At 49.3% G+C, this 24,066-nt stretch overlaps 4 protein-coding genes across 4 annotated transcripts, besides 43 other annotated features; all 4 read left to right on the forward strand.

Annotated features, from left to right (window-relative positions):
* Positions 1-9,859: a sequence feature (heterozygous, non-Esmeraldo-like haplotype).
* Tc00.1047053509395.10 (hypothetical protein, conserved) lies at positions 72-812 on the forward strand (the record flags this gene model as incomplete). The annotated part of the gene is made up of 1 exon (XM_809516.1): positions 72-812. The coding sequence occupies one exon, from the start codon at positions 72-74 to the stop codon at positions 810-812; it is 741 nt and encodes a 246-aa protein (XP_814609.1).
* Positions 1,364-1,389: a sequence feature (AT_rich).
* Positions 1,410-1,469: a sequence feature (GA-rich).
* On the forward strand, positions 1,484-14,188 carry Tc00.1047053509395.20 (phosphatidylinositol kinase domain protein, putative; the record flags this gene model as incomplete). Its single annotated transcript, XM_809517.1, has 1 exon — positions 1,484-14,188. One exon carries the CDS (start codon positions 1,484-1,486, stop codon positions 14,186-14,188), a length of 12,705 nt encoding a protein of 4,234 aa, XP_814610.1.
* Positions 5,537-5,586: a microsatellite.
* Positions 9,860-10,520: a sequence feature (areas merged during assembly that could not be assigned to a particular haplotype. This can correspond to areas where the two haplotypes were merged or to regions with more than two copies in the genome that were merged during assembly.).
* Positions 10,521-10,873: a sequence feature (heterozygous, Esmeraldo-like haplotype).
* Positions 10,874-10,998: a sequence feature (areas merged during assembly that could not be assigned to a particular haplotype. This can correspond to areas where the two haplotypes were merged or to regions with more than two copies in the genome that were merged during assembly.).
* Positions 10,999-13,728: a sequence feature (heterozygous, non-Esmeraldo-like haplotype).
* Positions 13,729-14,323: a sequence feature (areas merged during assembly that could not be assigned to a particular haplotype. This can correspond to areas where the two haplotypes were merged or to regions with more than two copies in the genome that were merged during assembly.).
* Positions 14,232-14,252: a sequence feature (AT_rich).
* Positions 14,324-14,386: a sequence feature (areas merged during assembly that could not be assigned to a particular haplotype. This can correspond to areas where the two haplotypes were merged or to regions with more than two copies in the genome that were merged during assembly.).
* Positions 14,387-19,677: a sequence feature (heterozygous, non-Esmeraldo-like haplotype).
* Positions 14,511-14,537: a microsatellite.
* Positions 14,610-14,703: a sequence feature (T-rich).
* Positions 14,948-14,996: a microsatellite.
* Positions 15,115-18,561, forward strand: Tc00.1047053509395.30 (tRNA exportin, putative; the record flags this gene model as incomplete). The annotated part of the gene is made up of 1 exon (XM_809518.1): positions 15,115-18,561. The coding sequence occupies one exon, from the start codon at positions 15,115-15,117 to the stop codon at positions 18,559-18,561; it is 3,447 nt and encodes a 1,148-aa protein (XP_814611.1).
* Positions 18,579-18,610: a sequence feature (AT_rich).
* Positions 18,703-18,753: a repeat region.
* Positions 18,863-18,884: a microsatellite.
* Positions 18,960-19,003: a microsatellite.
* Positions 19,123-19,147: a sequence feature (AT_rich).
* Positions 19,151-19,173: a sequence feature (A-rich).
* Positions 19,174-19,199: a microsatellite.
* Positions 19,200-19,234: a sequence feature (A-rich).
* Positions 19,414-19,434: a microsatellite.
* Positions 19,442-19,476: a repeat region.
* Positions 19,505-19,530: a microsatellite.
* Positions 19,678-20,235: a sequence feature (areas merged during assembly that could not be assigned to a particular haplotype. This can correspond to areas where the two haplotypes were merged or to regions with more than two copies in the genome that were merged during assembly.).
* Positions 19,742-22,579, forward strand: Tc00.1047053509395.40 (hypothetical protein, conserved; the record flags this gene model as incomplete). The annotated part of the gene is made up of 1 exon (XM_809519.1): positions 19,742-22,579. The coding sequence occupies one exon, from the start codon at positions 19,742-19,744 to the stop codon at positions 22,577-22,579; it is 2,838 nt and encodes a 945-aa protein (XP_814612.1).
* Positions 20,040-20,068: a microsatellite.
* Positions 20,236-21,851: a sequence feature (haploid, Esmeraldo-like haplotype).
* Positions 21,852-24,066: part of a sequence feature (heterozygous, non-Esmeraldo-like haplotype) that runs on past the window's edge.
* Positions 22,351-22,416: a microsatellite.
* Positions 22,641-22,666: a microsatellite.
* Positions 22,693-22,724: a microsatellite.
* Positions 22,828-22,889: a microsatellite.
* Positions 22,935-22,963: a microsatellite.
* Positions 23,111-23,145: a sequence feature (AT_rich).
* Positions 23,249-23,277: a microsatellite.
* Positions 23,489-23,524: a sequence feature (AT_rich).
* Positions 23,550-23,653: a sequence feature (A-rich).
* Positions 23,683-23,722: a microsatellite.
* Positions 23,761-23,781: a sequence feature (AT_rich).
* Positions 23,936-23,973: a microsatellite.
* Positions 24,027-24,066: part of a microsatellite that runs on past the window's edge.

A 24,066-nucleotide genomic window follows, 5' to 3' on the forward strand; every position in this document is an offset into this window, starting at 1 on the left:
TTTTTTAACCTACTGTGTGTGTGGTTTTTTTTGGGTGTGCATGTGTACAGTGAGATTGTCAAAAAGGAAGGATGTCGTCTGTGAAGGCTCTCAATCCGTCCTTGCAGGCCCGCCGTGACCCGTACTACAAGCGCAACCACATGGGCCGCGTCACATGTACTCTCTGTGATGTCTGCTGCACAGATGACAATAACTTTTTGAAGCATATTGCAGGGAAGACGCACTGCACACAACTGGAGCGCATGGAGCGTCACGCACGTCGTGAGGAGCGGCTGGCGGTTGAGGAGGAATTGAATAGGGAGGCATGTCGACGCGCGTCGCAGGAAAAGGCAGCACGTGAGCTTTTATTACAACAGCAGGATCAGCAGGCAGGCAGTCGTGGTGGTGCGACAGGCACGGATATCGCATCCTTCGCACCTTTTGGCAGGCCGCAGTTCAATTACTGCACCGAAAATGATCCAGAGTTGTTTCAGACAAAAGTGTGGATTGAATTTTTCTTCCCGCAGGCAGCGGCGGGGGTTCGGCCACTGCACCGCTGGCGGTCTGCGAGAGAGCAGGACATGGAGAGGCCACCGGATGACAGTGTCGTGTATTTACTTGTGGCATGCGAGGGATATGTGACGATTGCCGTCAAGTTTCCATCGAAACTTCCGCGCACATCTGCATCCTCCTCTGTTGCCATGACCGCAAAGACAATGGCATCCTACGGGAGTGAAGTTGCGGTAACTGCCAGCGATGAGGAGGAGGGACGTTATCATTGCAGCTGGGATCCATTGAAGAAGGTCTACTCGCTCTTTTTTATTCTCGGCTAAGACATTCAGGCATAAATGTCTACGGATAGGCATTTGTAGTGCGGCGGTGAGCCTCTGTCTGTCCATTGCTTTGTGTGTATTTTGTAAATTGGCTTGACGACATCTCATGACGCCGATTCCATTCATCAAATCCGACCATTGCGTAGGCATTTCTGTGTATACCTGTCTGACAACAGCGCCGTGGAGTCATTGGGTTAAGGTGATAGGATAATACATACATACACGCAGGCATACGCCGACAGATATACAGAAAGAGAGAGCGGGGGGTAGAATAAGAGGAGGAAGAGGAAGTATGAAAATTTTCTTTTTTTCCCCTGACTGACATCCTCGGAAAGAAGCGCGTCATAATTTCTCTCAACTCTGAGGATCTTTGTTGTCATTGTTGTTGTTGTTGCCTTTTTTTTTTTGTGTGTGTGTGTTTGGGTTTAGGAAGGGACGGATAGACGTTGCATAAAATTCCCAACACTCACAGCCACAGTGGAGGTTGGGAATTTTTACAGACTGGGGGGGGGAAGGGGGAGAAGGGGAGGGAAAGCTCTACGAGGCGCTTGAATTTTTTTAATTTTTTTAATTTAAACACTTACAGAAGGCGTTGTGAAAAAGAAACACACAAACACACAGAGAGAGAAAGAAATAAATAAGAGAGAGAAAGAAGGAGTGAGGGGTGAGACATGTCTTTGCCGGTGAACAATCAGACTTTTTCCACCTCGTCACCGTCGTTGATTGGCTTCTTTGACACCCCGGCTGCCTCCGCCTTGGCGGCGCCAGTCATGGTAGCGGACACGGCAATGCTCAAGGCCCGACTGACGGCAATTGTCAACGATGTCCAAATGCCGAACCCAAAGGAGGCTCAGAAGTCCCTCTCCGATCTCCGTCTATTCCTTGACGCGGTGGCGGAGCAGAGCGGAACGCACATCCAAAACATATTTGGCCAGCACGTCACAAACAACATTCTGTTTGTTGTTATGGACAGCGTGGTGAGGCCGGCGCTCACGCAGTACTGCAGCGCCGCAGGAAGGCGGCGGTCCATGGCGACTCGTGCAGCAGGTCGCGGTGCGAATGCCACGTCCCGACGACAACATGAATTGACGGCGTTGGCCGCTGCGTCATCTGCCTCTTTGGTCGCCGAGGAGGAGTTGGATGCGCTGAGGAATAACAAGGCGAAAAAACTTTGCACGGACGTGGTGCGGCCTTGGCGCGCGCTTGTAGAGACTCTTCATCACAACTTGCCTTCATCGTTACTTCTCGCGCAGGCGTCATCGTCACTCGGGACGTCCAGCAACGCAGATAACGAGGAGGCGCGCATGGCGGCAGTAGGGGCAGCAGCAAGCGGCACACGCGGGGGACAAGGCGGCCATGCAGAGGAGGAGTCGGCCGCGTCGAACGCCTTCGACGGTCAGTGGATGACGTCGCGAGCAGCAGCAAACAGAACTGAAATGTCGTCTGTGGCAGATTTGCTCTCAACACGACATCTCTGGGCGAGGACAGCGAATCATACTTCCCTGCCACTACTGTGGAAAAATGCCGTGCCGCTCTTTTCCATCACTCGTCACGCGTTGGAGGTTTTGCAGTCGGAGGTTCTGGTGGCCGTTTGCGGTCAAGAGTACGCCAAACTCCTGCTTCATCTTTTTCTATTCAACGGCTACCTGTCAAATCTGCAGCCAGGGATAATTATGGAGCTGATTATGCGACTTCTGGAATTGATCGAGAGGACCGTTTATGAAGCGAACAGCACAGACACCACCGTTGCCACTTCCACCAACAGGACGTCGTCGCCGTTATTGGCCGAAATGTCACCGCACTCGGATGTTGGCAACCAGACGCGTCATGGCGTGGAGGGGCACGTTGAAGACGACGTTTATCATCCACATGTGGAGCAGGGCACAACGTTTGCAGCCTTGCTGGTTCAACTCTTCCGTGCACCGCAACTTATGAGTGCCTTCACGCCATTTGAGGATGAGGCGACTTTACTTTTGTCGACTTCCACAGCAAATAATGGGACGATGCCGTTTATTATGCAGCGACTTGTGCGTCTGACGACTCAACGCCACATGCGTCCGACTAGCGCACTACGTTTGGAGACGCATCTGCTTATTGCATTGAAGCTTCTCGTTACTGTGGCACGGGACGACTGCCCATTGACATCGGCCATGCCCTTGGAGCTGGTGAGGCCCCTCTGTCATTTTTTTTACACCACAACACGCCGAGACGGGTGGCGCATGGAGGCACTGACGTTCATGACAACACAACTATGTGTCTGCTTCTCAGCCGTCTTGGGGCGGAGCGTGCGAGCAGACATTGAACGCCACCGACCACATGGGGTACGATGCTCGCAGGAAGCAGCGCCAAATGAAACAAATAATGAAAAGGGCCTTGGTGGCAACATGAGCGAAGGCACGACAAGTGCGTGCGATTCAGTTCTTGTTTCTCCATATTCTTTGACATTGTTGCATGAAACCGTGTTGCCTTTTATGCTGCAGCTTTTTAAAGTTGTCCGCAGTGAGTTTGGTCACGTTTCCCGTCGTGAGTTGTTTCACTTTCCCTGCCCACCACTCGCCCCACTTTTTGAATTTGGGGCTGTGGTGTTTTATCTTGCCTGCTCCACACACGAAGCCTACATGAAACTCCCATCCTTGTCATCGTTCGTCACACCTGCTGCCTCTCCTGCTCCTGCCGCCTCTGCCAGTGTAACGAGAATACCGACGGTGTCCGATGACGCATTATCGAAGCGTGTCTTTGCGCAGGAGAAGCAGCGGGAGCAGAAGGGCATAAAAAGATCACGTGAGGAGGAGGATGTGATGGGTGAAAAAACTGGAGAACATTCAAGACGGAAAAAAAGGGAAACACCGCCTCAGCCAGGGGAGACGTTACTGCAATTGTTTCGTTCCCTGTTCTTTTTGGATAGTGTAAGTGATGATGCCACAGCCGGAACGACAGGGAAGACACGGGGCACAGGGGGGAAAGATGATGTCGGTAACCTCACAGAGAAAGATACAGAGACAGAGAGGGATACGGATTGTCTTTTGCGGGTGAGTGCTGCGGCGGGTGGATCGCTGAGTGCTGCCGCCGTACAGGATCTTGTCAAGGACGGTTCCCTTTTCATGCTGCATCTTCTTGCCCATCCTGGAACGACACTTGGATGTAGTGAGAGCCAATGTACACTACTGGTGGAGCATGGTGTCCTTCCTCTTTTTCCATATTACGGTGTGAGGCTCGAGACACTACTACTCGCGGTGCTTCTTGCCGTCACCCCGAGGGCATCGCTCATGTGTCAGCAAGACGTTTTTCGCTGGCTTGTTCGTCGTTACATGCCTACCGTAACAACCCAGCGGGATGATGAGAGTCAACCCAAGGAACATGTTTACCGACTACTCTCCGTCTTGTTGGGCCGTGGTGTTGTGGGGCGGTGGCCGCTGTGGATAAATGGCGAGGAGCGTGCGAGATTACAAGCCGCAGCCCACTTCAGTGCTATTAGCACAAGGATTCGCGCCGTTCTCTATGGCTTATCCAAGTCATTACCGAAGACGGTGGCGAATGTTCCGCAGCACACAGCGGCTCTTCCGCCGGCAATGATGGCCTCGTTGATTGCAACGGCGACGGCTGGTCATCGGTCCAAGACTGGGCTTTCCACACCACTCTTTATGGCAATGCTACAGTTTTTGTCCTTGTACCAACACTATGGTGCAATCTCCGCAGAGATCATTGCCGCTCAGCGTATGGCAAGGAAAAAGCACCTGCCTGAGGATGATCTTGATGCCAATCATGTCACCACGGCGCTGAAGGATCATTCTCTACCGCATCTTCCCTCAGCAGCGGTGTGTCTTTCAACTGGTGTGGCTTTTGTGATATCTGGTCTCTCGCATGCCGTCTGCTTTCTTCCACACGACGAGAGTGTTGTCTGGCGTCACGACACAGACACCGCTGCTGCTGCTTCGACATGTTCTTCCAGTTTTATGCAGGCCCTCTGCTGGGCCGAAGAATATTTACTTGCCGCCTGTTTTACAGTGACAGAGAATGAATTGGGGTGGCAGCACCTCCCAATTGCCGTGGGGGGAGCCATGAGTGATCCCGCAAAAAATAAAGAGAATTCTCGTGGACATGGTGGCGGTGGTGGCAAGACGGCGGCATCTTTGCAGCGAATGAAACAACTCTTGGCAAGATCTCGTCACGTCATGGATGCGATGTTTATTGCACCTGAAAAACATGTGCCTATTACGGTATGTGACGCGGTGGAGGGACATTGGTTACTGCTGCACGAGTTTTTTGCCTCCTCTACAGAAGAGCCACTGGCAGGGATAGACGCTGTTCGGACAGAAAAAAAAGGAGTCGGTAATGTCACTAATGAAGATGAGGAAACCGATGTATCGGAGTTGTTTTTGGGACGATTGCGTCGTGGCGATGTGCCTCTGGGCTTTGTAGAAATTCTTTCTGGAGAAGTTATGCGTGCTGTTGGGGAACTTGCGGAGCGGGCAAAAGTTATCGGAGCCGCATGTGTCGGTCTCGCGGGCGGGTCTTCGTTGCAACAGCCACCGTCACCGCCGTCACAACAACCACAACACCAACAAAAACAGCGTGAAGTGGACGAAGATGCAGTGGCAATGGCACATCGAACGCTCTGTATACATGCTGTACAACTGATGCATTTGCTTCTGCGCCTATTTCGGCTCGGCATTTGGCAACTCCCTCAAGGGCATCGTTCATGTCCAAAAGGCTGCGAGGGTTCAAACAGTGACAACACCAATAATAATAATAATGATACTGATGATAGTAACAAAATTGGGAAAAACTCCAGCGAGGATGATCTGTGCATATTATCGGATATACCACATATGCAGTTATTTGATCATCCTTTGTCTATACTGCGTCGACTGTCTCCAGAAGGACGGCTGTACTATGCCGTGATGTGGATTTGTAGGCATCTTGCTACCCGACTGCTGCGTGGTTCTGTTGTACGGGATCGTGTACTGATGCGGTCATTACTGATACTCTTCCATGATGTGGGTACTGTGCTCTTGTCTCAGTCTTTTGCGTTGTGGGAGCCGCGACAAGTGGTGCTGTCATTTGTAGGCGTTGTGTCTCGTCGTGCGCTGGATGAGGGTCTTGTGAAGCTTGCATCGTGGCAACCAACAAACGTGACCTCTGCGGATGCGGTGGCAGCTGTTCATGCGACCATGCGGCTAAGCTGCAGTTTGCTTAGTGCAGTTCTCACTCTTGTTCGCCGCACACATGTATTGGCTGCCTCGGCTGATCCACTTGTCATCCCGGCGCGTGTCACGGCAGTTATTCTCCATATTCTCGAGAAGGATGGTCTTATCCCCGCCACTATGGAGGCACCAAAGGGCCACAGAAGTGAGCACTTGATGAATCACGGAAGTGAGACAGAGATGTCTTCCACGCAAAATGTATCAAACTTGAATCCTTTCCTTCCCTTTTCACTTGCCGTCGTGGATGCTGTGCTGGGATTATTGCAGGTGCTGCATGAGGCCTATGGTGACACGCAGGCACGGCTGGCGGCACGTCAACTTCTTGAGACGCTGTTTGCACGTTACAGATACAGTCTGGCGGAGAGTATTTTCTTGACATTTAGTCATTACGCACCGCCGCACCATGCCGTTGTATCTTCAACGGTCGCCGATGGGATAAATTATGATGAGGAGAGTGAAGAGGAGGAAACGATGAGTACGAATACATGCAATAGGGAGGATGTAGAGGAAGTGGCCCACCGAGTGGGACAAAATCTGCAGACACCGGGTGGTACCATGCGGAGGGGAAAAGAGAAGAAGCGAGGGAGAAATGCTCATGACGATTTCCTTTTTGAAGAAGGGCAACTGCTCGAGGTGTTTGTGGACCAACTGACAGATGTCTCACGGAATGATATGCCGGTGTTGACGCCGCAGCTACAATGCGCAGTGCTGTCCAGTATTTACGGAGTTTTATTCCGTTGTGAGTCTTCGGTGGCGGAGAAGCTTGGGAAGTATCTTTTTTCGTTTCTTTCCATTAAAACCGCATATGTTGTCCGAAGACACACGGCCTTGCAGGTACGGTGGCTTTTTAATCGTTTTACTCATCGGACGTATGCTGTGTTGCAGGAGTTGCTTTATCGTGCACGTGAAGGCATCGCCTCTATAAGCCCAATGCATTCAGCGACGAGTTTGCGCGCCCTCGGCGAGGCGGCACACGCAGCACCCATGCTGGAGGCAGACATCATCTGTACACTCTTAGAGTGCTGGGCCACGCAGGGCTTTGCTCACAAAGGCCTGCTTTTGGAGTGTCTTGAGTTTATTGGAAAAAATACACGGTTGCGGGAGAGGGGCTTTGCCACGGCGACCGCCATGACCGGAACGGCGGAAAGTGAGACTTGGATGAGCGCGCAGGAGTTATGTCACTATCACTGTGAGCGACTCCTGTTTGACTGGCTGTGGCGTTTGGGCCATCCAATGGAGGCGTTTCCTGTTGTCTGCTTTGGCTACGCCGGACTGCAGCAAATGTGGCAGGCACTCATGCCTACTTTGCTCCCATTGGCGTTGCTTTGCAGCGCACGACAGAATGGTGCGGAGGGGACGTCGGTATTTTTGCATCCCAGTGATCTGCTCTGGCGACTAGCCGCATGCCACAAACGGTCTGGGGATGCGACGTCCAATAATTCACGAACACGTGAGTTATTGGTGGGGTGCGTTAGGGCTTACTTTCCGGACGTCATGGCACGGCTTCTTGTTTTTGCGGCACTCTCGAAGCGTCATGGGAGAAGCGGTGGGGTCGGAGATGTACAGGAGATTGCTGAAGCCGCTCGTATTGCACTCGAGTGGATGGGGTCGACATTTTCAACCGAATATGTGCCTTTTGTTCGGCACTACGCGGATGCCATTTTGTGTCGGCTTGTGGAACTTGTGGGCACCATGACGCCATTTGTGCGAGTGCGTCCCCTGCAGGAGGCGGTGACAATGCTCTGTGACATTATTGCCAATGCCCCCGGGCTGCCGTCGACGACAGGGCCAGGTGTAGGCAACACAGCACTGGACGATTTTCATCATGATGATGAGCTATCCTCATTGGCAACAATGACGACGGTGGATCGCTTCTTTGCAAGTGATGGCGGGGACCATGCGTATGTGCTGCTGCAACAGCTGTACGCTGGGCTAACGCACGACGTCCATCGTGGAACGAGACATACGATGCTTGCATTGCTGTTTGAGCAAATTGTGAGGCATTGGTGGGGTCGTGAGCTCCTGCAGCGCGTACCACACATTCTTCACACCGTGCTGCGCCTTTGTGGGAATATCCTCCTGACGTGTGTCGATGTCCGTGCGCGTGCATGCAATGTCCTTTTGTATGTATGGACCCAAGCGGTGTCAAATACAGCCCATCTCCTTTCCTCCTCGTTGCCTACACGAATTGTTTCTGCGGATGAGGCGTTTATTTCAACCGTCATGTTAACTCTTGCGGAGGACTCGCGGGTTGTTGCATCGACCTGGAACGCCATCTGTCGGGCAGACGCCACGCTGGAGCAGCAGGACTGGAAGTTACAACATGCGAGGTACACCGCGGAGAGTTTTGTGCAGAATGATGACGTGGACGAGCATGAGGTGATTGTCATCACACCGGGGGCTAATGAAGAGGCGGAGGAACATCATCGTCATGTAGAGAAAAAGGGTGAGGAAAGTGCATGCTTACACCTTGAGAAGAATGACGGGCAGACTCTTAGCGTCATGGAAGCCATACGGCAAGTGACACGTATTCTTCCATTATTGAAAAGTACCGTTCATGTTTCTGGTGCGCCAGCATCGTCATTCTACACGGATGCAGCGGCTGCTGTCGATCGTGCACGTCCGGCCTTTGTAAAGCTGATACGAGTTCATATACGCGAAGGGGAGGCGCAGAGCAAATTGCAGGGACGTGTGGGTTTGATGAAGAAAGATGAAGATGTCGCAAGAAGGATACAAACGGTGTATGAGATGTGCTGTCGTGCAGTGCAGCATTTGTTAACTCTAGTGTGCATGGGTGATGCCTTTGATTTGTCTTCGCAAACAATGATGGCAACTCCATTGACAAGGATGAGGACTACGACGACGCCTACTACTACCACCAGTACAGCTTTTAAGTTATTACAGGAAACAACTCGGGAAGTGCAAGTAAGTGTCTTTCGTTTGTTACGTGCATTGTGTTGGTGCTTCATTGAGGCCGGCGCGGAGGGTCACGTGGACGCACTGTTGTACCCCGTTGGTGCCATGCAGCGGATGTTGCAAGGGTGGCCCTTTGACAAGGTGTTACATTGCGTTTATCGTCAACATGTGGAGCAGTTGTACCGTCTTGCCTTTGACGTGGATGCTGACGTCGCCCGCGTTGCTTCTACCACACTCCGAGGCTGGCTGTGTGGCATCACCACCGACAATAACGGCGGGGAAGCCATCGGGGAAGGAATGGATGGTGCCTCAGAGAATGTGATCATGTCAACAAGGACGTGTGCGGTGGCGTCGATTACGCATCGTCGCCGTGGCGTTGGTGATGAGGGGGATCTCATTAGACGGACATTGGAAGAATTCAGTGGAGATGAGACGAAGCAAGAGGGTGATGTACAAAGGGCATCGTCTCTACCCCCAGAAGAAAAAGAAGAAAAGGAAGGAGACGTCAAAGGGAGTCATGCCTCATCAGTTATTCTTCTGAAGGACATCCTCCCCTTTCGGCGACAGCTTTTTGATGCTCAGCCGCAGAAACATGCGACGGTTTTAGTGGAGACGTCGCTGAAAGTGGCATCGTTACTGGATGAGGTTGTGTGGGATGCCCTGAGGGTGCATGAAGATGAGTCCCAGTTTCTGCGTTTATTCCTGGTTGCCCTGATTCGGCATTACAACTTGCACCATCGATTTTCGACGGTCGCGACGGTTCTCCATCACGTGCTGCTGCGACCCTTTTCAAGCCGGAGTGGAGGTCTGATTTTATTTATTGAGAGTTACTTGCCCATCGTTTTGCTACACACGATGCTGGTGAGGGAGAGTGAGACGCAGCGGTCGCAACGTGCCGTGTGGTCCCGGGCTCTTGAGACGCATCTATTTCGACGGGCATGTGGGTTTCTTCACATGACTCGTTTATTTCTACGTGCGTTAAACGTTTGTCATTCCGTGCTGATGACGGTGGTGCGCAGTCATGGTGTGTGGTCCGAGAACTTGGAAAGTAACCCTCTTTCACGGATGTCGCCATCGGAGTTGGAAGCCGCGGCTGCCTCTCTTACGTTTCCGCTTTTTGTGCGCAGCGAGTATGGTGAGCTTCCCGAGCTGTCGGATGTGCGGGATTCGTACTGGCTGTCAGACATTGACCCACTTGTTCTTGCCTCGGCCGCCGTGACATGCCACGAGCCACACCTCGCCGCACTCTTTACAGAACTTAGTGGGGAGTCTTTGCTTGGGCGGCGTAAGGGCATTCCTTCTGCTGCGATGACAATTGTTGGCCAACCAAAGTGCTCCGTCTTATTTCCTTCCAAACGACGACCGTCTTCCCGCGAGGATGCATCGAGGGAAGGCCATCGACGGATGCTGCGCGGGGATGAGACGGAGGCCGAAATGACACAGAGACTTGCCACGTACCGTGCGGCGGTGTATGCCGTTCTTGTCGATGTGGAGACCACATTGCGTTTCCGTGACGGGAGCGATAATGGTGGCATGGTTATTAGCGACAGCAGGAGCAGTAGTATTGATGGTACCAGTGTTGGTGGGGGAGGAAGAAATGGCTCAGCCGCTGTAGGGAACAATAGCAGCGTCATGCAGACGGCCGGCGATGGTGGTGATTTGAATTTTTACATGTCGCCCTGGGAGGAGGCCTTTTTTTTGCAGCACCCCGCGCGACTCATGGAGCGCGAGAAGAGCCGTGGGAATTGGCATGCGGTGCTTCTCCTAATCGACCGCATTGAAGGGGCCATGAGGCCAATGCGTGTTTCTAGCGGAATTCATCGTTCATATTTTGCGTGTGGATTCTCCAGTTCCCGTCTGTTGGTGGAGAAGGCGAACGCTCTGATGCAGCTGGGGGCTGCGGATACGGCAGTGCAGATGCTTGCGGCGGCTCTGAAGCGGCATGCTCCCCCGCTCTTATTTGCTGCTGCCGGTGATAAGAGGCGTGGGAAACACGAAGTAAAAGAGGAGACGGGTGCGGAGGAGGAAGAGGAGGATTACTTCTTGCAACTACGCTCGGCACTGGCAGCCACGCTCTGGCGTCTCGGCCGCTGGGATTTGGATTTTCTTGAGGAAACAGAAGGAACACACCGTCATCATAAGCAACGTCGGGATTTGTTACTGCCGTCTCTTGTTTCAGTGGAAGAGGGTATTTTCTATGCCATGCGTGCTGCGCACCACGGCGAACACCATAACGTACGACGGTGGACCACACAGGCGCTGCAGCGATTGGCATGCCAATTTGATGAGACGAACTGGTTTCAGTCGATGCTGCAGGCAGAAGCACTGCATGACATTGAGGAGTGCGGTCGTCTTTTTTTGCGACCGCATTCTTCTTTATCTTCCTCCACTTCTTCCACTGTTGAGGCTAAAAGGGCAGGTGGCATGCGGCGCCCACCACCTTGGGTACGTGCGTCCTTGGTTCATGTGCATGCGCCTTACCGGGAGCTGGAACTACTGGATAGTGTGCATCATCGTCTTTGTGTTTTGTATCGTCAGCCGCAATGGTGGCTTTCGCACCTGGAAAACAGCAGTGAGCGTGCCCTGCGCAGCAACAGGCCGGTGTTAGTGCATCAATGGCTTTCGGCATACAGCGAGTTTACTGGAGGGGACGTGGAGTCCCAATGCGGCGTGAAAAAGGAGGAAAACGAGCCCTTTCAGCAAGATGGCACAATATTTGAAAAGTTGATTACATCACATGAGTTGCCTGCCATTGCGTTTTTGGCGCTTGTGCAGGCACGTGCGGAGTTTGTGGGTGGTCGTCCACATCGTGCGATCGCCATCCTTCAGAACACGGAAAGGAGTTCGTCGGAAGAGCCTACGTCGGTGATGAATGGGCTTCTTTTCCCTATGCCAGCGAATGCGCCGCAGATGCCGGCCATTGTTCAGCAACTTGTTGTGTGGGCCAGAGAGGCGCGGTTGGTGCCACTTTCTCAGCTTGTACGAGATCCATTCCTTCTGTTATCTGTGAAAAATGACCGGACGGGCGTGTGTTGTCTGCAGTTGGCCCGTTTATGTCACACGCTTGTACGTGATATCACAGCACGTCTGCATAGCGAGGAGTATCGCAAGCTGCAGGAAAGTATTGGCGCCTCCCATCGTATTCGCGTGGAGTTGGAGCAGCAGCAGCAGATGTCTGATGGGCTTAGCGATGCGGAGAAGAGAATTTTACAACGCCGCATTCGTACATTGGCGGTGGAGACGACACGCGAGGAGGATGAGTGGCAGCGGGAGGTGGAGATGTATGCATTATACCGCCGCAGTGCCTTGAACGCATATGCACGATTTCTAGAGCGGAGTGGGCCTGCCGAGTCGGATAGTCTTCTTGCCGTGTTTGCCTTTGTTTCATTGTGGCTGCAGCAGGACGAGCGACTGGACGAGCGTCGTTTAAAAGCGGCTGGCTCCGCCGCCTCGGTCACCTCCGGTATCATTCAGAAGGCGATTAAAAATGTTCCTCTACACAAGTTTTTGCCTCTCTTTTCGCAGCTTGTGGCGCAGCTTGGCACATCGTTAGATGACACCAACCTGGAGAGTCTTGTGCTGCACATTGCCATGGAGAACCCTCTGCACGCCGTGTGGCCGCTGCTTGCTCTTGCAAATGGGGAAAATTTTGGTCCTGCCGTTGCCACCATGGCGCATGGCGGTGGAAGTAGTGGCTTGCATGTGGTGGATGAGAAGAAAGTGACGCTTGCACGTCAAATTCTCCGCACTCTGAAGAGTCCTACCAACCGTCATGATGATGAAGATGAAGATGGAGCTGAGGATGACAGAAGCACCATGAAGGAAGAGGAGAATAAGAATAAGGGGAGGCGTTGTGGCTGGAGAGAAAAGATTGTGACGGAGGCGGAGAGGCTATCGGCGGCGTATATTCAATTGGCATTTTATCGCGTATATAACAAACACAGGCCAGATCATCGTATCCCAGCTGATTTTATGATCATTGAAAAGGGTGTGCGGGACCTTCTTATTCCCCCGCCGACCTTCACACTGCCATTATTTTCCCTGGCGTCACGGAGTGCGTTGCCTGCACTGCTGCAGCAGTTACCCAAAATTGTACGGTATGAGAATACCTTCACAACCCCGGGTGGGATAAATCTTCCAAAGGCCCTCCGTTGTATGTTGAGCGATGGCCGCATCGTGCGTCAGTTGCTTAAATCAGAGGATGATATGCGGCAGGATAGCCTCATTGAGCAGGTGTTTTGTCTTTCAAACCAACTTCTTGCGCAGGATAAAAGGACGTGTCGGTTGCATGTCTTTACGTACAATGTGGTTCCACTTGCCCCCACTGTTGGTATCATTGAGTGGGTGGATGGGACGATTCCACTTGGGCAGTATCTTAATGGTGATCCCAACGGTGGTGGCACAAACGCCAACAGGCTGCGGTTTCAGACGGGCGCTCATGAACGATACTTTCCCGGTGAACCAACGACTTTGGAGTGCCGTGCGAGATTACAGGAGGCTAACAAGTCACAGAAACATGGTGTTCTTCTTGACTTGTATGCGGAGTTTAGCCCGGCTTTGCATTATTTTTTTCTTGAGCATTTTTTCACTCCACAGGAATGGCTAGAACGGCGTGAGGCCTACACACGGAGTGTTGCAGCCTCCAGCATTATTGGCTACATTGTCGGGCTTGGGGATCGTCATGGCAACAACCTCCTTCTGCACACCCAGCTGGCGGAGCTTGTGCATATTGACCTCGGTTTTGCCTTTGACCAGGGAAAGCAGCTTCCTGTGCCGGAGCTTGTGCCGTTTCGTCTCACCCGCAACATTGTGGACGGTTTTGGGGTGCAGGGAACGGAGGGTTCCTTTCGACGTCATTGCGAGGGCACATTGGGTGTGTTGCGGGGTCAGAGGGAGCTGCTTATGACGATCCTTGAGGCCTGTGCCCATGACCCACTCGCACGTTGGGCGGTGACGGTGTTGCCGCCGCAGCGGCAACAAGGACGGCCGCAAGAAATCGCCCTGCAGGTGGGCGAGGAGGAAGAGGGGGAAGCGGTGAGGAGGACGACGCCGCGGCAACGTGACTTGGGCGTCAGCCGTGGGAAGCCAACGTACGCCGATGCGGAACGGGTGCTCTCACATGTTGCTGAAAAGATTGAGGGGTACGAATCCGGCGAACTGCTGAGTGTGCCAACGCATGTGCACAAACTGCTGCAGACGGCTCAAAACACGGAGCTACTCGCTCAAATGTTTGTGGGCTGGTCTCCGTGGCTGTAGTAACATATCGAGCACCATTGCAACGAAACATGCATTCCCTGTGTTATTATTATTATTTTTTAAACAGAAATTACCCCCTTTCCACAGTCAACACATTCATGATGCCCCAGCAGAACTTGGCGACTGTGCGGGTGTGTGTGACACACATCTACACACACACACACACAACAGAAATATAAACAAACATTTTTTTTTTTTAAGAGGGGAAAAATGGAGAGATTTTCTTCTTTTTTTTCTTTTTAGCGTTTTATTCGGGACATTCCCTCATGATCATTACAGTGCTGTGGGCTTTCCAGCCTTTTAATAGGAACCCAGTGACGTTTCTCTCTCTCTCTCTCTCTCTCTCTCTGTGTGTGTGTGTCTGTTTGTGTGTTTCTGGGGAATACGGCGTTGTTGACATGAGTTTGTGTGTGTGCCTCCCTTTCCTTCTGTTTTTTTCTTTTACGGCGTCTTTTTTTTTTTTTTTTTTTCTGTGTTCTTTTGTCTCATTATTATTATTATTAATTATTTTTTTTGGGGCGAAGCGAGTTGCTGCGGGTGCGGACTTCGTTGCTTCCTGCCTGCGTGCCTGCGTGCGGAAGCGACAGGCGCACCCACCCCGTCTTTTTCCCCCCCGTCATTGCTGTAAGCATCGTGTGAGGAGAGAGAGGGAGCGTGTGTGTGCGTGCACGTGTGGGTTCCGCGACGGAATTCGCCTTTTTTCCCCCCTCCCGCTGAGGAAACGTCTGGGAGGAAAATCGGCGAAGTGAATAATCACACAAAACAACAAACAAACAAAAAAAAAGCAAAAAAAAAAAAAAAAAAAGAACGAGGAGGACTACAGGAAGAGTAAAAAAGTCATCCCCAACAAACACAACCGATACGAATAAGAAGAGGACGAAAACGTCATTAACAAACGGAAATTTAACATTACACCACGAAAAATAATGACATCGCCGCTTTCAACGAATTACTTTACACGGGCGATGGAGTTGGCCCACATGTGCATCCCAGATGTGACGCCGCAGGAGCGACTGGAAGCGGAGCGATATCTCATGTCTCTGCGTGCCACCGCGGACGGCCTGAATTTGTCCTTCCACATCATTAGCAACGAACCGGTGCATGATCTTCGTTGCTTTTGGGCCTTTAACACGATTATGCATCACCTTCCGGCTATTGCGGGCAGTATCAACGACGCCCAGGCGGAGGAACTCTACTGCACACTTTTTTCGTTTATCTACCGGTATTTTTTTTCCTCTTCTACCTTGCAGCGACAGCCGATGGACTTCCTTGCCAACAAGCACGCCCAACTGATGGTTGCGGGGCTTCAGGAATTTTTTCCATCTCGTTGGACGTTATTCTTTGATGATGCCTTTGAGCTTTTTGAGCGTCGTGGAATTCTACCGCATGTTGGCGATGCCGTAACGGTATACGTGCTGCGGTTATTTGAGTACATTGACGAGCGTGTCGTGTCGGTACGGGCACAAACAAACCGTTGTCGGGAATTACGGGCACGAGATATGGAGCTGAAGGATGCTATGCGTGAAAATGTCATGCCACGTGCTGTGACGACATGGTATGTCATATTATGTGACTGTCGTATTCGGGCACCGGAAATTGCCAAACTTTGTCTTACGGTTGTGCAGACGTACATTGAGTGGGTGGATTTTACCCTCTTTATAACCGCCGAGTGGATCAATTTGCTTTACTTTCTCGTCACAGCCCCGGCTGTGCGGGGTGCGGCATGTGAATGCATATTCAGTCTTGTGGAGAAGAAACAATTACCGGTTGCAAAGCTGGAGTCACTGCGTACACTCAACATTGTGGATGCCCTTCCGCGTATTGTTAGTTTGCTGCAAGTGCCACCCAAGACGGAGGAGGATGTGAACTTCCTCGAGGTTGTAGCGCGGCTTACACGGGCTGTTGCAGAGCAGTTTTTGTTTCTCTTTGAAAACATATCGGCTGCAACGGCTGATGGTGGTAGCCCCAATAGGCTTTACAACTCTCCGATGAAACACCATTCTGTCCATGCATCCGAGAAGGGCGAAGCTATTTTTAATGGCAGGACCGTCATGGGTGCATGTTACACTACCGCCAAGAACAGCAGCAACAGCAAAGGGGAGGTACCGCTACAATCCGATTGGGTGTTCTCTAGGGATTGTATCGACAATGTACGTGCAGCACTGGATACGATTCTCACTTATTTGTTGCGTTTGTTGAGCATTAATCATAGTGATGTGAGCAATACGCTTCTGCCGTTTGTACAGGTGTACCTAAAGTCCGCGGCGCTACATGAAGAGCGGGCGGGGGAGATACTGCTCCGACTATACGACCACAGCCTGATACAAGGCCTTGCGGAGGAGGAGGATCAAATGTGGCTGGACGATATCATTGATCAACGAAAACAGATTCATAACCTTATCCGTCTTTTATTTCGGCGCTATCCAACTATTGTGTTGCAGCATCTACGGCTATGTGTTGCACAGGCAAGCACACCCGTGAGTGTCGAAGAGTGTTTCAGGAATAAAATGGACGATCAGAACCGTGGCGACCACCAGGAGTACCACCTGCATGTCGAGAATGCCTCCGTCATGGGTGGAGGTGGGGCGAAGAATCGACATGCGGAAGAGATTGAGGCGACATTGCGATACTTGTATGAAGTTGGTGAGTCGGTTCGAATGGAAAGACTGCGAAATGCGGAAGATGAGTTTTCTCAACTTGTTTGTACCGTTTTGTCCTCTGAATGCATCGCCCAATGCCCATGTGCCGTTGTCCATCTCAGTTACTTTGAGGTTCTGGATCGGTACTATGCCTTCTTCATTTACCACAGTGAGTGGATCCCGCTTCTGTTGCAGCGTCTTCTACTACTGCCTTATGGCGTCACCAATCGACATCCTCGTGTCCGCGCGCGTGTGTGCTATCTGTTTGGGCACCTTGTACAGTTACTGAAAACACACCTGTCACCGCACAAGAAGAGTATTGTAAATGCCTTGCAGGATATATTTTCCTCTGGGGTGTTGCAACCAAGCGATTGCTGTGAATTGTATGAGGCTACTGGAAACGTCTTGAGTTCAATGTCGCGTACATCTACAAGTGGGATGGATGAGGGGGCGATGGTTGTGCGTTTCATAGAAATCATGTTGAAAGGACTTCGTGATGCGTCTTCTTTGGTTTCTTCTCATCAGGTTATGACCGGGGACTCTTCCGCATGCTCGGAGGCGGTGGCCGATCAAATTTCCTTTTTAACGGCATTGGCCAAAGGTCTTCGAGGTGGTGGTGGGGGCGGTGTTGCTGGTCCCAATGACACGATGACTCATCAAGGCGGTGGCAGTAGCGGTGAAGGTGTCGATGTGGTGATTGTCAAGACATTTCATAGCGTCACAAATGATGTCATGAGGGCACTGATTGCATGGCATGCGTCCGCATCTGTTCGAGACAGGGCGGCACAATACTTCACTCAAATGATACACATATTACCGTTTGAGTGCATGGATGCCTATTTTACGGCATATATTACAAACTGGTTAGCGTGGATGGAGGCTATACCGGAACTTACGAAGCTGCTCCGTTTACTCTTTCATTTTATTCACCGTAGTGGGTCCTGTGTGGGGGCTTTGCTTACCACCACACTGCCAGTTGTATTGCACAAAGTGACAGCTGTTGGGGACTTGTTGATATCGCCAGAGGAGATGGAACTTGTCTCGGAAAGTACCCGTGAGAAGCGTGAGGTGTACCGTCAACTGTTTGCCGTCCTACAAGGTGCTACCCAAGCTGGATGTGTCTCCATCATTCTATCACTTCCTTCTGCGAATCTCATGCCTTTACTTTCACAGTTGCTTGCGGCGATGCATCTTCCCGTTGAGACGGAGTTACCAAAGCTGGCACTGCAGATTATAACAAAAATTACCACGACGGGATGGGCGGAGGGAGTCGGTCCTCCCAAAGATTATGCCACAAAGGATAGGCCTTATAATCATCATCCTCATGGGGGTACGAATAAGAGTGATAATTCTACGATGGACATGGGGAACAATTTATACGACGGTGGTGGTGATGGTGCCTGGACCTTGTTTGTACTAAATGAGGTTGTACCGACACTGTTGCAACGTTTTCTGTTACCTGAATTTGACGTGAAGGATGCGAAGAACTTCCTTCTTATTGGTGAATTTGGGTTGCTATTGAAGGCATTGATGAATCGATTGGGCCCAAGTGATCCCTCCCTCTATATGTTTCTTTACAACATGTTGCAGCCATTGGTGGGGGAGGAGGAGGTGACAGGACTTGTAACGGCACTTCAAAAGGAACCAAACTTCTCTACAGAGATGAGAATGCGCTTTAGAAACATGTTGCAAGCGGCGAAGGAGCGTCAGACAACAGGCAGTGAAATGAAATGATTTAAGCTGCATGAAAGATATTTATATTTATATTTATATTTATATATATCTTTGGGTTGTCTCTGTTTCAAGGGCTGCTGTGATGCCTTTTGTGTGCGTGCGTGCGTGTTTATTTGGGGCGTGTACCGTTTGACCCAATCGTTTTTTTTTCCCCCCCTTTTCCCCTCTCTTTCTCTCCCCTTCTCTCTCTCTGTGTGTGTGTTTGTTTTTATTTCACGGGAGGTTAGATGCATGCAAAACCGAGTTGTGGAATGAATTGGGCAGCTGTGCATGTGTGCCACCTGCGGTGTTCATGTCTCCCTTTTTTTTTTTTTTTTTTTTTTCATGGCATGTCTGCATAAAGAAGGGGAAAGTCCGCACACATAAGCACGCAACCGGCACAGGGAGGCAGAAGGGAAAAAAAAAAATAAAATAAAATAAAACAAAATAAATTAAAAAAAAAAAGGAAATATATAGAAAAGAGGGAGAAGTGGCCGCAGCAGCAGTTGCATCCTGCAGATTTGGAGAGGGGTGGGGTGGGGGGAAAAGAAAAAGACGATACATACACTTTATCTGTATTACATATATTTATATTTATTTATAAATAGGCAACAAAAAGAAGAAGAAATTAAAAACAACAACAACAACAATAATAACAAATAATAAAAAAAAAAAAAAATTAAAGCAAAAAAGACATATACTTAGCAGGGAAAAAAAAAGATTGCGATACACACACAACACCAACATCAACAAATAGGCATTTAATTGGGATTGTCTGCGATATTTAGTGATACATTTGAAAACATCACCCGTATACATATTACATAAACACAAGCAGACGCTATAAAATTAGAATAAAATAAAATAAACATATTTATTTTATTTTATTTTATTCTGCGCCTCTCTCTCTCTCTCTTTCTTTTTTTTTTTTTTTTTGTGTGTGTGTGTGGTTTTGCTTGGGCCCTTTTTTTTTTTTTTTTCTTTTTGTTTGTGTGTGGAACGGAGGAGTGTTGCTACTGACGGACAGTTGGAAGTACGCGGGGCATTTACAGTCGCGACTTTTTCAACGTTTGTTTTTGTTTGAGTTGAGTTGAGCTTTGAGAATTCGGCACGTCAGTGGAGCTTCTTGCCATTTCAGTCTGTCTGTCTGTCTGTGTTTGGGCGTCGGACGGATCGGGTTGGGGGTGGCGGCAGGGGAGAGATGTCTTCAGGCGCGGTGATGAGGGCGGCCAGGACTCAGAAGGTGTCACCAAAAGGAGAGGGCGAAGAGGGGCAGGCGGCGGTGGCCTCGGCGCCAACACCCCCCGCAAGAGTGGCAGAGTTGGTGGGCTCAGCGGGGAACTCCCGGCTCGCATCGAAGTCTTTTTTGAGCCGTCAAAAGGCCGCCTTGGAGAAGCATGTGGACTCGGCGGGCCTCAATTCGCCGGGGATCGGGGCGAAGTCCTTAACCCGGCAAACCAGCAGCGTAAGTGACGTTCGAGACCTCGGCAAGAGCGTGCCGGCGGCGGCGGCGGCGGTGGTGGTGGCGCAGAATGTGCACCGGACACGGCGTGCCACCGCGGAGGGGGCATCGATGAATCATTCCACCTCCCCGACGGAATGCGTCCTGTCGTCTGCGTCATGGCGGCACAACCCGTATGGAGTGCCTCCACCCTCACCCATGACAGATTCAGCTAGCACGACCCGCCACGAAAGTCCGCGATTAAGCATTCGCTCTAGAGCAGAGAGCACAATTATAAATGACATTGCAGATTACTCCACCGCCAATGACGACGTCATGGAGTTCCCATCCATTAAGGTATGCACGCGCAATGGCATCAGTTTGACTGGAAATGGAGCTATTGGACGTCGAAGGAGTTCTTGTGTGAACAACTCAGATGTCTCTGGTCGCCAATTTTCATTTGGAGAGGGTGGAGGGCGATGCGAGCCTGAAGAGAACATGTATCGATCTCGTTCTTCTGCAACGCCTGGGTGTGATGATCCTTTAATAGAGCTTCAACAGCAGCAGTCATGTCCTTATTATCATTCTTGTATGCCAAGCTGTAGTCAGACCCATCTGCACAGCAGGCAACATGGGTTAAGGCGTAGTCGAGCGAATAGTGTACAGTCTCATAGAAGGATTTCTGGAATACGACACACATCTGAGGCTCATGTGTTGCCTAGTCTTTCAACGTCGTTTTCAAGTTTACAGCTAAATCATTATTACCACGATTTACACCAGTCATCACACGTTTTTGATGCGCACCCTCGTACCTATTCACTCCAGTCGGCTGTGTCATCTCCCATGATGAATGGAAGTTTCAGTGGGGTGCATGATCTGCTTGGACTCTCCCGCTCGCCCATTGGCCACAACGTCATCTCACCCGAAGAAAGCGCCGCAAGCCGACCCTTGTACAGTTTTGAAGCTGAAAGTCTTGCTTCCCATCGCTCCACGACGGAACATTTTTCTTCTCCCATGCCGCTTTCAGGCGATTTTTTCAATTGCCCTTCGAATTCCCCTCATCACGGCGTGGGCGGGTCGAGTGCTGCCTCTTTTGGTTTATGGGGTGTAGTGCAGGTGCGGCCCTCCAGCTCCCAGGAAAAGGGGAGCATGGAAGGCTACGACGCCAACACCGACTCTAGGGACTTGCGCTTTGACGATGATGAGCGTGAGGTTGAGAAGTACAACACCACACTGCGTCCAAATGAGGTGAATGCATCGATGGACCAAGTAGGGTTTAACGACTTGAGCATGGAAGAAATGAGGGAGGGACAGCAGGTTGCTTCCAAGGCTTCTCCAGGGGTATCGCCAAGATCTGCGAGTGAGGGCTTTTTTGACCCTGAAGGGACATGCGATTATCCGACCACGATGGCTTCACGAAAAACATCCCAGGGAAATCCGACGCACCCACAGGAGTTAAATCAGGCGACGAATGCACAACAACCGATTGATTGGAATCTATTGGAACAAATGATGATGATGGATCCGTTTAAAGAAGTAATGTGCCCTCCTTCTTGTACTTTCTCTGTGTACGATGCGGAAATTCAAAATCATTACAACATTGATAGCACACAAATCGTGGCGACGCATGGGTCGGTGGAATATTTAAAAATGAATGAGGCTCGAGGAGCACAATCGAGATTTCGGTTTCAATTATGTAAGCGGTACTTAAATAAGCGTTGTACACGAGGGGCGAATTGTCAGTATATCCATACCCATTTGGTACCTCCCCCAACGTCGGTACATGTAAATGAGAATGTCATTAGTGCCGCGGTGGTAGAAGGACTTGAAATGCCACCGGAAGTTTTGCGTGGAGGAAATAATAAACACGGTTATCCAACGATGCCATCTGGGGTTATTTTTCGTGTATTTCCACCAAATCAAGGGAAAAGTGTACCGCAACTAATTCCATCGGAGATGATTCTTCGCACCGCGGGTGCGTCGAATGTATACAGTGTATTTGCTTACCCTGGAACCGGTAAGGCAAGGGATATGCTTACTACTGAGACTGCTGACACATCTGGTAGCGAGAGTGGAAACTTGACTAACGTCAAGGCGCGTCACTGTGCTCATTTTCAGTTTAATAAAATGTGTAATTTGGGAGAATCATGCAATTTTATTCATTCTTTGGTTCCATATGTGCAGCGACTTTCTATGTCTTCACAAGGTCCACTTTATAATTCAATAGTGACACAACGTCCTCTTTTGATGCCTTCTACCTCTATGGCGCATTTCAGTCGATTTTCTAATGGAAATAACAACAATGGAGTTGTCTCCTCATATCCAATGGAGTTTATGCAGCCCTCAATGTTCCATGTACCACCTCAGACACAACAGCAACCACAACAACAAAAGCAACAAAAACAACAAAAACAACTGCACCAGCAACCGCAACATGCCATGCCACCAACGACCGTGTCACACTTAATACCATCTCCCCAACCAAGTGAGCATCTCATGTACCAAAGCAACATGTCTATGATGTCGTTGCCAATGTACATGTCATCTCCCGTTTCATCGACATGGGACGGTGTTCGGTACGGTGCAAACTACCAATGAAAATGAGGCCTTTCAATGGAATTGCGAAGCCACTGTTATGACGCGGCAAATAAAAACGAAAATATATATATATATATATATATATATGCTTTTTCCACTGTGCTTTCTTATTTTATATATTTATTTAATATATATATATATATATTGAGAGTTTCGGATTTAGGCCGTGTTTGATTTACAAATACGGCACACGTATTAAATGCATGTCTTGAGGCTTATTTAAAAAAAATACATGCCTTGAAAGTGAAAATAATAATAATAATAATAATAATAATAATAATAATAATAATAAAAAGAATAACAACAACAAAAGGGTATATATATATAAAGATACCATGAAGAAAAGAATAGAAAATTTTTTTTTTTTTTTTTTTTTTCTGTTTTACATGCTTTATACTTTTTCCAAGGGCTACCGAAGCAGGAAGCATTACATCACATCCCACATATATATACATGTATTATATATAAGTAGCCGAATAAAATTTGAAGAAGAAGAAGAAGGAAAAAAAAAAATTGCGTGAATGAAAGGGGATATATTATTTATTGTTTATTATTTATTATATATAGAAGGAGAGCGAAGGGCAGGGGGGAGAGAGGGGGGAAGGGGATGGATTAAGATATTCAGCACAAGTACGTGCACCAAAATTAATTTCCATATTTTTGACAGCTTTTTTTTTTTTTTTCTTTTCTTTTCTTTTATGGCGATGTTGGTTTTAATCATTACTATGATTATTATTGAATGATGATGCTTTTTTTTTTTTTTTCCTTTTTTGTTTAACCTGCCTTTTGGCCCAAAGAGAGAGAATGCCTGCATATATTTACATGTACGCGTATCCAGAGGGATGCTCACTTTACCCGGTTTTGGTGCTGCTGCCACTGCCGCTGCAACCATTGCGATCCTTGCGAGTCTTAAATATATGAATATATTTATATTTATATTTAAATGTGTTTGACGCTTCATGGAAGAGGGAAAATAAAATAAAATAAAAAAAAAAACAAAAAACAAGAACAAAAACCGAAATTAAAGAACGAAGAAAGAAGAAGAAGACGACAAAAAAAAAAAAAGAAGAAGAAGCAGGCACCGTTTTATTTACGTACCATCGTTGTTATTATTATGATTATTATGATTGTTGTTGTTGTTATATGTAATTAAGTACATCAATATGCATGGAAGAGGGGGGAAAAAAAATATATATATTTTACTTATCTCTGTTTTTTCTCTCTTTTATTTTCCTTGTGTGCTTTCGGATGCATGTATGTATTTGTTTGTTTATTTATGCCCATATATATCTTTATTTCCCCTTTGGGGGGTACCGTGCCAGCCGTGTTTTTTTCTGCTTTTTGATCATTGTTTGCTTTTTTTTTTTTTTTTCCTTTTTTTTTTTTTTTCTTTTGCCTTTCGCTACATCACGCGAATAGATCCGTGAGTTATACTTGTTTTTTTTTTTTATTGTTATTATTATTATTGTTATATTTATCTTTACATC

This window comes from Trypanosoma cruzi, genomic scaffold (genome assembly GCF_000209065.1).
Source record: "Trypanosoma cruzi strain CL Brener 1047053513679 genomic scaffold, whole genome shotgun sequence".
Classification (NCBI taxonomy): domain Eukaryota; phylum Euglenozoa; class Kinetoplastea; order Trypanosomatida; family Trypanosomatidae; genus Trypanosoma; species Trypanosoma cruzi.